This window comes from Schistocerca cancellata, chromosome 6, assembly GCF_023864275.1.
Source record: "Schistocerca cancellata isolate TAMUIC-IGC-003103 chromosome 6, iqSchCanc2.1, whole genome shotgun sequence".
Lineage (NCBI taxonomy): Eukaryota > Metazoa > Arthropoda > Insecta > Orthoptera > Acrididae > Schistocerca > Schistocerca cancellata.
Window position 1 is genome coordinate 484,522,441 of NC_064631.1, and position 13,645 is coordinate 484,536,085.

The 13,645-nt window shown below is 35.2% G+C and overlaps 1 protein-coding gene across 1 annotated transcript in view; it reads right to left on the minus strand.

Moving 5' to 3' along the window:
* The window catches only part of LOC126088544 (DNA topoisomerase I, mitochondrial), a 48,522-nt gene that overhangs the window by 11,445 nt on the left and 23,432 nt on the right, over positions 1 to 13,645 (minus strand). Inside the window, exons 6-11 of the mRNA XM_049906722.1 lie at positions 12,776 to 13,146; positions 4,573 to 4,710; positions 3,519 to 3,625; positions 2,128 to 2,243; positions 1,782 to 2,026; positions 1,428 to 1,679 (exon numbers count right to left, since the gene is read on the minus strand). Of these exons, the coding sequence (XP_049762679.1) occupies positions 1,428 to 1,679; positions 1,782 to 2,026; positions 2,128 to 2,243; positions 3,519 to 3,625; positions 4,573 to 4,710; positions 12,776 to 13,146 (1,229 nt within the window). The remainder of the gene's footprint in view (positions 1 to 1,427; positions 1,680 to 1,781; positions 2,027 to 2,127; positions 2,244 to 3,518; positions 3,626 to 4,572; positions 4,711 to 12,775; positions 13,147 to 13,645) is intronic.

The window sequence follows — 13,645 nt, forward strand, 5'->3', positions numbered from 1 at the left end:
CTTGTGTGCGGGTTTGTGAATTATATTGGTTGATGATGTCCCATGCTGCTTTACTTTTGTTGGGAGCACTTTCAGTGTTACAATACGCCCTAGGTTCTCGTCACCCAGCTGGCCTTAATTTATGTAAATGCTGTTGGTCTCAACATTCCTCTGCAATACTATTCCTTTCCAGTTTTCTAGATCTTTTATTTTCTGACCTTTCTATCCCCCCCCCCCCCCTCCAGCTCCTCATCCTCCTCCAGGGTCACATAATATATGCATGAGGTTTTGGCAGTAATTTCTGTCTTGTGTATTATACTATCTTTTATCTTTTAAACTCTTAGGTTTTCAAATCTCGTCCAGTGCAATACCCAAAAATCAGTCTTTCCTTTTTGTCCTGTCCAGCAAGTCACCTTTGAACCAGGGTTGTAAATTTAAATTAATTTATATTTATGTACTCCTGCCACCACTTGGTGAATAGATTTTTTATCTATCCAATTACAAGAAAAATAAACACTACCTAACAATTCCAACTAAACAATTACAGAGCAAATGGGGGAAAAAAATTCAGTTTATAAATACTTTAGGATTAAAGGAGGCCATTCACCAAAAAGCAAAAGTGGCGCGCCCACGCACCTAAACCCCTACATGGCTTGACTAACAGTGTCAATGTTATTGAAGATGATGTGGGGATATGAATTGGAAGAGGGTTGCGGAGCAAGGGGAAAGTGTTGGGTGGACGGTGCAGGGACAGTGGGTTATCTGAGACTGAAGCCAGGATGATACAGGGTTTGAGGATTGATGCAAGGATAACTCCCATCTACGTAGCTCAGACAAGCTGGTGTTGGAGGGAAGAATCTGAAATCTCACAAGTTTTCTTTACTGTGTGTGTGCCTATCAAAAAATTCAGTGCTGCTGCTTTTCAATGCATAGTCTCCTTTAATCCTATAGTATTTACATTCTACACGAACTTTCCTACAACATATTCAGTCTACCTCTGTTGGACACAATACTTATATTGTTTATACAGGTTGACTCTTACATAGAAGATTACAGCAATCAGCACTGGAACATAATGGCCTGGATTCCTCATCGTAAGTAACCGAAACATCTCCATTTTAAAATTTATTTACATCACTTAAAATCGTTGTGAGGCACAATTACAGTTAAAAAGACACTGTGTCTCACATCTTGTTTTGGTTGTAGGGCACCACCACCCCAAGGAAATTCCATCAGTTGGTGAAACAAAAGGCAAAATCTAATGTAAAACGTGAACTACCTGTCTGAAAATTACCATGTTGGTTCGAAACCAGTAACGGCGCTGTTTAAATAAATAAATAGCATTGTAAAAAGGGACTGGTTGCTGTAATCTTCTATGTAAGAGTCAACCTGTGTTTCGTACACAGCCACCAGCTCAAAATGTCAGTTTTTGACAAAATAGCACTTACATTGTTGTCGTGTCTTACTTCCTTCCATTTGTGACCCTCTGGAGGCTTTGGCACAACAGCATCCTTACTGCAGTTAATAATTACATCTTCAGGCATTACTCTCCTTTTAAGCATACCCATTTTTGGATGCTCACCCCGTCCTCTGAAAAGCCCTGGAGGCTCAATTTTAAAATTTCCTATCTTTTCCTTATGTCCATCACATACACAGAAACCATAAATCTTTGTAATCTCTTCATTCTGTTCTTTAATTTTCTGCAGGAGAAGAACATGGTTTGATTAAAATAGAAAAAGTATGTAAAAATTTGAACTGTAAACCTTCTAAGATCACTTCAAATATTATGTGAAACAACTTACCTTTTTCTCTTCCTTGCTCATATTTTTTCTTTCCTCAGATTTTGCAACAAAATAAGCATGCATGTGCTTAAAATTGCATTTTGATAAATCTGTTATCTTCGCCCGTTCCTTTTCTGTCATTACCTTACGCCAGTCTTTGAAAAAGTTCTTGTTGAATACTTCTTTGGTAGTATAGTCATGGTCTAACATACGAGCATAGAATGTAGCAACCTCTTCTGCTTCCTCAGAGAGCGCCATTTCTTCACCTGTACCAGAAAGCAAAAACTACTAAGTACCAAATAAGGACAAGAATAATCAAGATTTAAAGACCAGGCAAATGAAACCAAAAAGCTGTGATATCACATACCATCATAATAAAACTTAACATCAGGTGGCAACCTTTCATATGGTGGCGCAAATACAGGTCCTTTGTGTTCCAGGAATGTCCACTTCCTACCATCCGTATGCTTTTCCTCTTCCCACCTAACAAACAATAGCTGGCTTTATGGTTACTGTTGACGTGACATCTTAAATTTACTTTAAAATATATGTTTGCAGAAGATAATGCATGTTGCAAAAAATCTTCACAACAAAAATCACTCCAAAGATGAAAAAACAGGAACTCATTGTTGATATGGATCTCATGTGACTTGCTGCATCTCCATCAATAGCAAATTAAATAAGAACTAGTTTGAATATTAAATTCAGTATAGTAGTGCCAATCAGACTTTCAAAATTCTTTATTATAAAATATGTACTTAAAGAATCTTCCAAATTTCCTTATGCGGCAGAAATGATTATGACATGGAAATGTTCAAGTACCACACAACAGCATGTGCACTTTTAAATTATGTTAACACTGTGACAGCAGAAATAACATTAAAAGACAAGTACGCAATCATCAAAAGCTTGCTGTACACAGTTCAAATGTTTCCACACTAATTCATCTATAAACTTTATATTAGCCTTTTCCTTGAATTAAAAATGTAATATACCATTGTTTCCCCCTGAGATTTGAAATTTAGATTTTAAAAAACATTGCCCTACAAATGATTTCCACTAATTTAATGAATCGGCCAACTACCCATTAAACAGCAGAAAAGCTGAGCTTGTAATAACACAAATCAGCATAATAATATAAGTGTCACAACTGAGAGGAAGAGGGTAGAGAGTTACTGCTTGCTGTTTCATTAATCAACAATAACAAAATCTAAGCCAACACGTTAATTCTTACTCACTCCATTGAATGCTTTGAAAACTAGTCACCACCAGTAACAGAAACATACCACTAACTTCTTAAAGTTAGAATAAACTGTTATATAATCTTTTGCTAGTGATATTCAAAAACAACAGGAAGACTACAGTTTCCTTCACACTCTGATATAGAAGAAATAACAACAAAATATAGAACACAAGACAGTACTGGATTCACTTTAACATACACAGGTGGTACAGAAATTGCTGCTGTCACATGTTTGTATGTCCTCACTACAAGACAAGATATCTTGTGTCTTTTAGAATGTAAACCAATCAAATTTCTTAAAAAATTTGCAGAAAAATTGCAAAATACCATTTTGCAAACAAGAAAAACAGTTCTTCTCATTGTATACAATCAACACACAGTTGAAAACTAGAAGTGATGTGGAATCCATGCTTCTTGGCAGCCATATTAATAACACTTGACTGCACTGCCATCTGGTGGCAAAATTTTCTGAAGATAAAACAGTACTGCCAACTACTGAGCAACATGTCACATACCATTTCCAGACCTCTTGTTGCTCTTCCTCCTTTTTCTTTTTTCTTGGTGACTCAGGAAGCTTGTCTTCTGTTTTAACTTTCGGTTCTTTCACCTTTTTCTTTTTCTTCTGTTCAGGGAATAAAAAATGATGTAGAATTTTAATTCTCGCACACATAATAAACCATAGAACACAAATACACAATCACATAGGACAACACATAAGGGTACAAAATGTTACAGGCTGCAGCCATTTCCTTAAGGTAAGTCGCAGGGTAGAGGTTAAAAACCAATTGACAGGAAGACCACCCACTTAATAACTAGTGTTAAGTGGCATACAGGCAGAAACTACTGAAGACTAATTAACTAATTCATCTTTGGGCACAATAAGTAAGTGAATGAATTTGATAAGTACATTTCCATGGGTCCCAAATCCAGTTTTCTGTGAAGCAATTTTCCAAAACCGTTTCTTGTTGGTCATGCAAATATTCCACTACAGATTTTGGAATTGCAGGTCTGGCTAAGGGTTTTAAGTGCCCATAATTTATATTTGCCTTATGTAAACTATCTAATGTAAAAACATCTTTCAGGTAAATCCCAGAGTGCAGGTCATGGAAAATGTTAACCACTCAAAGTATTATCTTTGTTTGTACCCATTACCTTGTAGAAAATTTAATTTGTCTTAAGGTCTACAAAGTTATATCTTTAAAAAAAAAACTTTGAAGAGCTCATCTATAAAACCATGGTAGTGACCTCAGCTTATGCTGTGTCACTACATTCATCTTGATACTCTGTTCAGAATTGCATCACTGCAAATTGTGTCATCGTAACTAACACTCTCTTAAGTGTTACTTTTGTGAATTGATGCTTAACAGTGATGCCCACACCAATTGCAGACAGAAAACATTTCATTGTTTTAGACCTTTTCACAAAAAACTAAAATTACTTTGTAACAAAAAGCAGTCCAATGGTGAACTTACACAATAAATTGCAACACATTACCCACATACTGTCACTTCATAATGTACACAAAACATGAACTGCAATTAGTTTTTTTTTTTTTTTTAATGAACTTACTGGTTTGAAGTCTTCTTCCTCTTCACTTTCAGCTTCTCGTTTCTTTTTTTCTTTTTTAACCTTTTTGCGGGCTGAAAGTGGCATATCATCTTCCGAGTCCTCAACCTTACGCTTTATAGCTGGAGAAGCGCGTGAAGCCTGAATAATGACAAACAACTTACTTGTAAAACCAATATATCAGAATGATTCATGTAATCCATCCTCAAAAAACTATTTGCACATTTAACATCACCTCATGCAACATATGCAAACACAAACTAGTTAAGTGTTCCTTCATAATGACACACAAAGCAACAAATTAGTTTTGATAACAAAATACTTTCATTCTTCAAAAGCACAAACAAAAACAGTAAAGTTAAAAAATCAAAATGAACCCTAAGAATACACTAACTTTCTATTGTATTTAAACAGGACCCTCTAGATGTTTAGAAAGATTGAACGTTTAAAGTTTTTAAGTTTACAAAATACACAAAATGTTGATGAAAGGAAAGCTATAGAATTAAAAAAAGAAGGTGGAATGAATGGGTGTATTGATGTTTGTAAGATGACTTCAGTAAATAATGATACAAATGGAAATTAATTTAAATTTCATCTGTTATGGCACAAATCTTATGTACTGTTCCTTCTGGTCCCATTTGTACACCACCATCATTGTCTATACAGCTCACGCACTGAACAATTCACAACTCCAAATTTTGTTGTATTCAATGCTGTTATTTAACACAGTTCACAGGTTGTTTCTGTGCCATTAAACAGACAATATACTTTCATAGATCATTTCAGATTTGTTTTCATTAGTAAGTTCAAGCTAAGTACACACGTTTATTTTTAGTGCCTAAGAGCTTTTATATAAATGTTAATAACTTTATAATTGTAATGAATTATCAATGCTTTACAGCTGTCAGTCAAACTGTGAAACAGCCTTCAAACAATCAGGAAAAAACCATTCACTATATATACTCACAATTAATGTCACTACTATGACGTCACTCATCCTACTTGCTCACTGGAGTTGCAAGTTATAGTTTCAAACCTTGTTCAGGCAAGCCAAATCAATGTGTATGATACCTGTTTTTTATTTTAATGCCTTAGATAGACCCCAATATTATTTTTTTTAAGACTGCATATCCTTTTTCTTGTAAACAATCTGCCCAAAATTTAATTAATTCACTTCTGACTTTATTCCTGAAACTGAGCCGAGCTATTAATTGTTTATGAAGCACTTTTTCTTGATTTTTCTCTCGATGAACTTCAAACAGTTTCTTTTGGAATTGCAAAAAAACGAAACAGAAATCTGTTGCCTGGAAATGACTTTTTAGCATGTTCCATTGTTGATATTTTGCACTCCAAAACTGCATTCAGAGAGATTTCAAATTTGTGTCACTACTCCATGTTACGTGTAAGTGACATAGGACCTACACACAGGTTTCCATAAGCAATTACAATGGAGTGTCAGACATATTTTTTCATTGTCTGGTGAGTCGCAGGCCAGATGAGAATGAGATAGCTCACACTGCCACGGTAAACAATATATCAACTGTATTAACGATATTAACTGGCTGGTGGAAGCAACATGGTAGATTGCCTGTGGCACTTTGGAAACTCAACTACCAGGTAAAGGAGCCCAAATGGAAGTCACCCATGGAAAAAAACAAATGTATGTCCATTGTACAATCACCATGGAGTAAAAACGAAAACTCTTTCTCATAACTATACTTGATATGAAGACAAAAAAACTGAACTAAAATAATCCAAGAAATTGAGGAAAAAGCATAATAGTTTAAAAACGAGTTTTGATTCATTAGAACAGGAGGGTCATCAGAGAAACTCTCTTTCTGAAAGTGTTGGTAAAATAAAGGAAAGCTGTATGAAATTAAATTAGCATTTGTGAACACAGCGAAATTAAGTTTCCAACAAAACAGTACATAGATGTTCAAATACAGGCTGGGATACTGAATGGTAGAATACAATAACAAAGGCAGAAAGTTGTGCACATAAATTAGAACAATGTGTATCACAGTGGCTGAGCATGCAAGGCTTTGTCATAAAAAATGTAATTTTAAACATCTGCACAAGCAAGACGTTTTGACACAATTGGCCTAGTCTTTGGTAGTAATTCATTAACAAACCATAAGGTTTAATGTTCCATCATTCAAATACAAATAGTTTAGAGTCATATTTATTAACAATAAACAAAATCTGTGTACACATGTTAACAGTTCTTCACTTTTATTTTCCCTGATAATCATTAAACATTCACAGTCTCATGTTAAATGATTATTGTGTAAGTGCTGCAGAACTCCTTGAGCGAACAGGTACTTAAGGCCATGTAACTACATACCTGCATACAACTCCCTCCAGTGTAATGTCTCTAGTGCTAAAAAATTCTGAAGAGACCCTGTTTATCACTCCTTTAACTCTTACTACAGACTACCCCCCCCCCCCCCATTCCTCTCCAGAATGAAAGCTCAAAAGTTTATCTCCTGTGCCTTAGTTTACTACATGTTACTCAATGAGTCCCAAACTTTTTCCACGAACATTTTACATATTTTTATTCCTGCCAATCATTTTTGCAAGGTGTGCCAACAGTATGTGGCTGGCATGCAATTAGAAAGACACAGAAAGCAAGAAAGAAGTAGAAATAGAAAGAGAGAGAGAGGGGGGGGGGTGGGGTACATAAATATGCTTCAACTATCTCTACAAAACAGAACTCGTACCATGACATGCCATTACACTGACTGTACCTAAACTTTTTACTGTTTGATATTGCTATTTCAGCAATATGATTTTATATTAGCATGTTTAAGTACAGAGATCTCACAATGGTGATCACTGACAGAAACCAGTCACCTTTCACTGTAATTTTGAAATACTTGGTTGCTATCATCCTCAACAGTGACAGTGGTCATCCTGCACAGTCAGAATGTCACATTTTACCATACGTTTTAGCATGTTCATGCGTACCAACAAGGCAAATATGCACAAGTGCATGTAAGCATGCACATATGCAGATGGTATACAGGCTGCATCTTTAATAAAATACGGTTTTACAGTACAGTATTACACTAAAAAAGATCATTTTGCACAAAGTAATACTCCAATTGCTCTGCTTCACAACGCAATAGTCATACCAAGCATACACAACACAGGTTAATTACAATTTATTCCACCCCACAGTGAATAAAATGAAGTAAATGGGAAAAAATATACCTGTACATTACACAAATGAAAGGAATCACAAAACTCTGCAAACAATACATGCAAACTAAACAATCACTTTCTTAAATGGAAATAAAAAGATGGATGCTGAACAAAACTATGGGGAAGTATCTAGTATTACACACACACACACACACACACACACACACACACACACACACACACAAAACAACTAAGAATGACATACCATCCCTGAAAGAGGAGTCTTTCCAGCGCGAGCCCACTGAAACGGGTAAATGGTTGCTCATAAGTTTTTACATCAAAACTGCTCTAAAACTTATCAATATATTTTCATCTGTAGTTTCTAGAAGGTCATAGCAGACCACTATCCACAAATGAACAAATTATGTGAAGTTAAATAAATTCTATCCTTTAATATACAGAGAGGAGGATAAAAAATGTATGACACAAACACCAACTCTAAAGACAACTTCCATATGTTTTTAATTAGACAATGCAAAATACCATAACACAGTATCTCAAAAAAATATAATTTTCAAAGTCCATAACTGTATCAACAAACCTATGTGTCACCCTGAATTCAGTGCCAAGCTGGAAGGCAAATTGTTACTAAATCTGTGTTATGACTCTTGTAAATGACTTGGCGTAAGTGCGAAAGAACTTTTACACAAGATGTTTATCACACTAACCATATACAGAAAATAAGCAGTTCACATAACTTCTTGGTAATTCATACTGTTGTGCCTATGGCTACTCCATTTCTCGTAGAACTAGAATGACGTGTGGGGCTTGCGTTATTTAACAGTTGTCAGATCACTGGTTAACATTAAGATAATTTTTGGGTGGTATATGTATTTTAGCAGTCTAACCTTTAGTATCATTGCAGGTATGTTCAACTAGTTTATTTACAAATGCTGCTGAGCTCCCCAGCACACCAAATACCTTGGTACAAAGGAAGAGAGAGATTACAAAATTCCTTGTCAAGGATATTAAATCAAATTTCAACAAACAATAATTAAAAATCTACATACAAATTGGTAAAAAACAACAACAACAACAACAACAACAACAACAACCACCACCACCACCACCACCACTGCCAGCAAATATTAATGGCTGTCTCAGCTCTCTGCTTTTTTGACGATGCTGTTTACATTAGACGTAACAAAGTGAAAAAATGTTACCCTACAAATGGCATTCTATTTGACCACTACAGTAACTGGATTGTGGCATATTTTCAATTATGATTAAAAAGAAAAATCAGCTGTTCAGTCACCTTTGAATAATCTACTTTGAGATTACTTCAGCAGATCTACAAATCAACATTACTTCACTGTTCACATATTGACAAACACAGTCATATTCTTTTAAAATGAATTTGTATTTTCTTTCGACAACATAAATGATGAAATCCACAAACAGGATACAAGAACTATTTGCCTAGTGTTGCAGATTGGGATTTTTCAGGAAATCAAACAATGGAAAAATCTTTGATAAAATAACAACAATATAAAAAGTATAGATGTCTATTAACAACATACAGGCGTTGAGTGACAGACAGTGACATTGAAAAAAGACCACTAGATATCATCCAGCAAGTCCTTCATCACATGTAGACAGACAGACAGACACACAGGCAGGCAGGCAGGCAGACAAATTCACAACTAGCATACATGAGGCCACTGCCATCTTCAGACCCTAATGTGGTAGCCCCTGGACATTACAATGGTCATTTCTGTATGAGCTGTGAATGTATATTTGTGTTTTATTTTGCCTACGCCTGATGAAGGACTTAAGTCTGATAGCTTAGTAATATCAGACATTTCCTTTTTCAACATGCCTACCTGTTACTCAACACTTCCTCTGAAGTGGTGAGGAGATATAGATATCTTTTTCATATTTTTGAGAAACCAGGAAATATTACTTGATAACTGAGGATGCATCACAAAGTTAAACTGAAAAGAGCTTTACAGACATTGATGATTAAAGAATTTGGCTGTACATTTTTACGAAGAGAATGGCTTTTATAGCACCCCAGACAAACAAAACTGACAGTACTGTACAAGCCAAATGATATAGAGAAGGCTGTATGATTTCAACAGGAAACTGTATACAAAAAGTTAATATTGTAATGAACCAAGAACTTTGACTGGGTAGGACAAACTGGATAAAGCTTAGGCTTGCTGCAGTGACTAATTGGTAGATATTATTATGATGAATAGAGAGTAGTAGACTTCTGCAGCAACATTTGGCAATTTCTCACTGTCACTTTTTTATCATATAATAAAACCATGTCGTGTAATGAGAACAAATTTTCATATGCATCACTGCATATTAGCATAAGAAAGAATTATGGAATTTAATTAAAAAACTAGTTTTTCTGGTGAAAAAGCAATGAGCACAAGAGAAAAAAAGATAGTGCACCAAAACATTAATGCAAATGGGAAAGCATAGTTAGGTTTCAGCATATTTATATTTTGTTGTACATTTACCTCACTGTAGACACAGAATTTAGAAACCAGATGTTTAGCAGTGCCGAGAACTTCAAAATTATAATGCTCATAGGGAGCAATAATTCAAGTGAAATGTATATACATGATTTGAAACAACTAATCCATTCCAATACACTACACTCATGACTTGACTTGGTACTTTTCATGAATGTTGCTGGGAGCAGAGGTATCAACAGAAGTCGTAATGTACTGACTCATTTTCACTCTATGCTGACTTATGTTAGCAGACAGTACCCTTTGCAGTAACATTTTATAGTAGTGTCTCCAGTGGCGACTGCTGTGAAAGAGCACATGAACACCTTAACTTTCGATACTTTTAGATTTATTGGTTATTTTTCTTTGGATGGTGTCAAACATAATGCAGGTGTGGTAATCTGAAACGCATGGCACTAAATCTATCACACTGTGCTACATATTGCTCCTCTAGACCTAGTGAAACTTGGCACCAGGGTCTCAAAGCACACCTTCATTTGTGCCTGTTTTAATGAAGTTCTGCACACGTCCAAATACATACAGATTTAATAAGCAATGTGCATGGTTCACTGCTAACTCTTACCACTCAACTAAAAGTTTATGTCAATACCACCTGGTCGTAGCACATTGCAGCAGACTTTTGTCTACATTCGCTTCACAGATACAGTTAGGCGGTAGCACACTCCACAGGTACACAAATTCACTCACTATGTAGTAAAATTACATCAGACATCAGTATACGTTATAATTATACTGACAGAAAAACCTATTTTGTTGGATTCTAAATGAGAGATAGCACAGTAAGTTCTGGACTTTTATCACAGAGTAATTCATTTGAGGCACTGAGCATTTATTCATGCTTCTGACGTGTTGATCTTATGGTGGGTCAGGTTTATCTGTACTGCAGTTATTGTAGGTCCACATTGTACATATATCTGAACATCCATGAAAAGCTGCCTCACCAGTTTCTCTGATATTCACTTAAATGTGGAGGGTCAAAGATGATGTGCTTTTGGCACTTATGGCTCTCAGTGCCTCATTTGTATCCTAGTCATGTGACCTTGTTGGCAGATAGCACTACTAGAATTTAATCATTTCCACAAAAAAAGTTTGTGTTTGGAGTTGGTTGTCTACTTTGCAGAGCAATGAAAGCTTAAACATTATTTCCATTATTTTGTTCTTGGCGTAAGAGTACTCAATTATGTACAAAACAACAGAATTCCACAAAACAATTCTTCCTTTTTTCAGGCATGTTATGCATATTGTTATTATTATTATTATTATTATTGACAGTGGCCGAAATTGTGTAAGTATGTCGATAAGCATAACTTTTAAATATCAGCTACTATTAATTTTGCACCCTCTTATTTATCTGATTTTAAAAATTTGTGAACAACCAGAACATATATCTACAAGGTGCCACGGAGTATCTGTTTTTCATGCAGCAAAAATGTTCAATTTTGACTACATAAAATACTTCAAATGACTGTTACCTCTGCTTCCATAGAAGCACTGATGAATTTTTGTTTTAAATGCTGCCTTCCTTGCAAGAGTAAGTGTTTGTGGGAGGCAGGGATTACTTTCAGCAACAGTGACGTGCCCAGTTATGTTGTGCTTACAGTAAAATCCAATAAACAGAGAAGATTGCTTCATACCTTTGGGCTTGAACCACTAGCATGCTATTTATAGCTATAGATAAGGTAAGGTATTAGCATACAAGAATGTGTTCATAAATAATGTGTAACTGATACGAGGAACAAAACTAAAGACACAATGCAGTACATAATTTTGAAGTTTTTGATACCAATGAAGACGAACCAAAACTAAGTTGTCAGTATGAATTTTCTACCAAAATGAGCATACCATCCCACAATTATTTCAGAATAGAATATCAAAGCGCAATGTTTTGGTAGAATGGTAGTATCATAAGAAAGAGATGGGGTATTAAGAAAATATTACAAAAATATTGACACACACGGTTAAGAATGGGGGCCCAAATGAAGGAGTCCAGCAATAATAGTGAAAAACAGATTCGTCAAATATTAGCTGCCAAATAGTATGAAGAAGTCTGTTCTCAGCGTCGTCCCTGGAACAACATATTTCCCTTAAACGAATGAAATTTTTAAAATTGTTTGCATCCATTTCAACCTCATGGCAGAATTTTTTCTTAGTAAATCTACCCTCAGCCCAATTGGTTTGAACACAATGGTGGTTTACTAGGAACAGACCTACTGGACTAATTCTTACTTAACACCCTATATTTTCTAGAATAAAAGTTATCAATACAGAAGAACAAGCCACTGGTATGTACAAAAATAACAGAAAAATAGCAAGAAAAACTAATATTTTTCACACCTTCAAGCAACTACTGCAAAAAAGTTATTCATTTCAGTGGCAGAGATTGGTTTGATAAAAAATGTTTCACAACTGTTTCAAGCCAAATGTTTATGCTTTTGGGCACACATTCTTGGGGAGTATGGAAACAGTAAAAATAACAGATAAATTCAAAGAATGTTGCCAGTAACAAAGCGCCTTACCAGTGGCACATCATCCTCTGTATCTTCTTCACTTTTCACAGAGTAATAGCTATTATCCTCAATTTTAATATTATCTAATTCTGTCTTGATATAAGTGTTGCTATGGTCCATATTACTCAATGAAGTCTCTTCAAGCAGGCTGTTTTCATTGGTAATACCATCACCATCACCACCACTAGCTTCACCATCTTCAAATTCGGGTTCCTCTTTAAAATCTTCAACAGGCTGATATTCTGGGACCGATTGATAGCCATCAGTCATTTCAGCTGACTCTTCAGGAACCTCATCCTTAATTTTTACCTCAATTTGTTGTTCTATCCTTTCAACTTTTTCTTTCTTTTCCTTGTGGTGCTCGCCTTCCTTACTTTTAACTGCAAGAAACAATAATAAGAGTACTTAAAAACATCATTTTGTCTTGTTCACATGGTTAAATTTGGAGATAAAAATTCAAAATTAAAGATCAAAGATCTAGTTAGCTGGAAAACTGAATATCATGAAATTTTTAACAGTAAAAAGCATTTCATCAATTATGAAAACCTCAAAATAAAGAAGCCTCCTATATAAAGAAAGAATATATTTGATGTAAGAGTAAACGGAATGGGTTTCCACTGCTCAAATAAATAGGATTCAAATAATGACAAACTTCAACATAATCAATTATATTTCGGCACTGGTCACTAAAACCTACTGAACAGAGTCTCTGTCTATTCTTCTTTGAGTGCAGTAAACTGTGAGAAAAATAAAGTGTATGACCTTTCATGACAAAAAATTTTAACCACTGCCCACTTTTATTGCTTTTTTCACATCTCTCTCTTCATCACAATATGCCCAGTGCTCCATTATGAATTACACCACTTATTCTGTAATTCC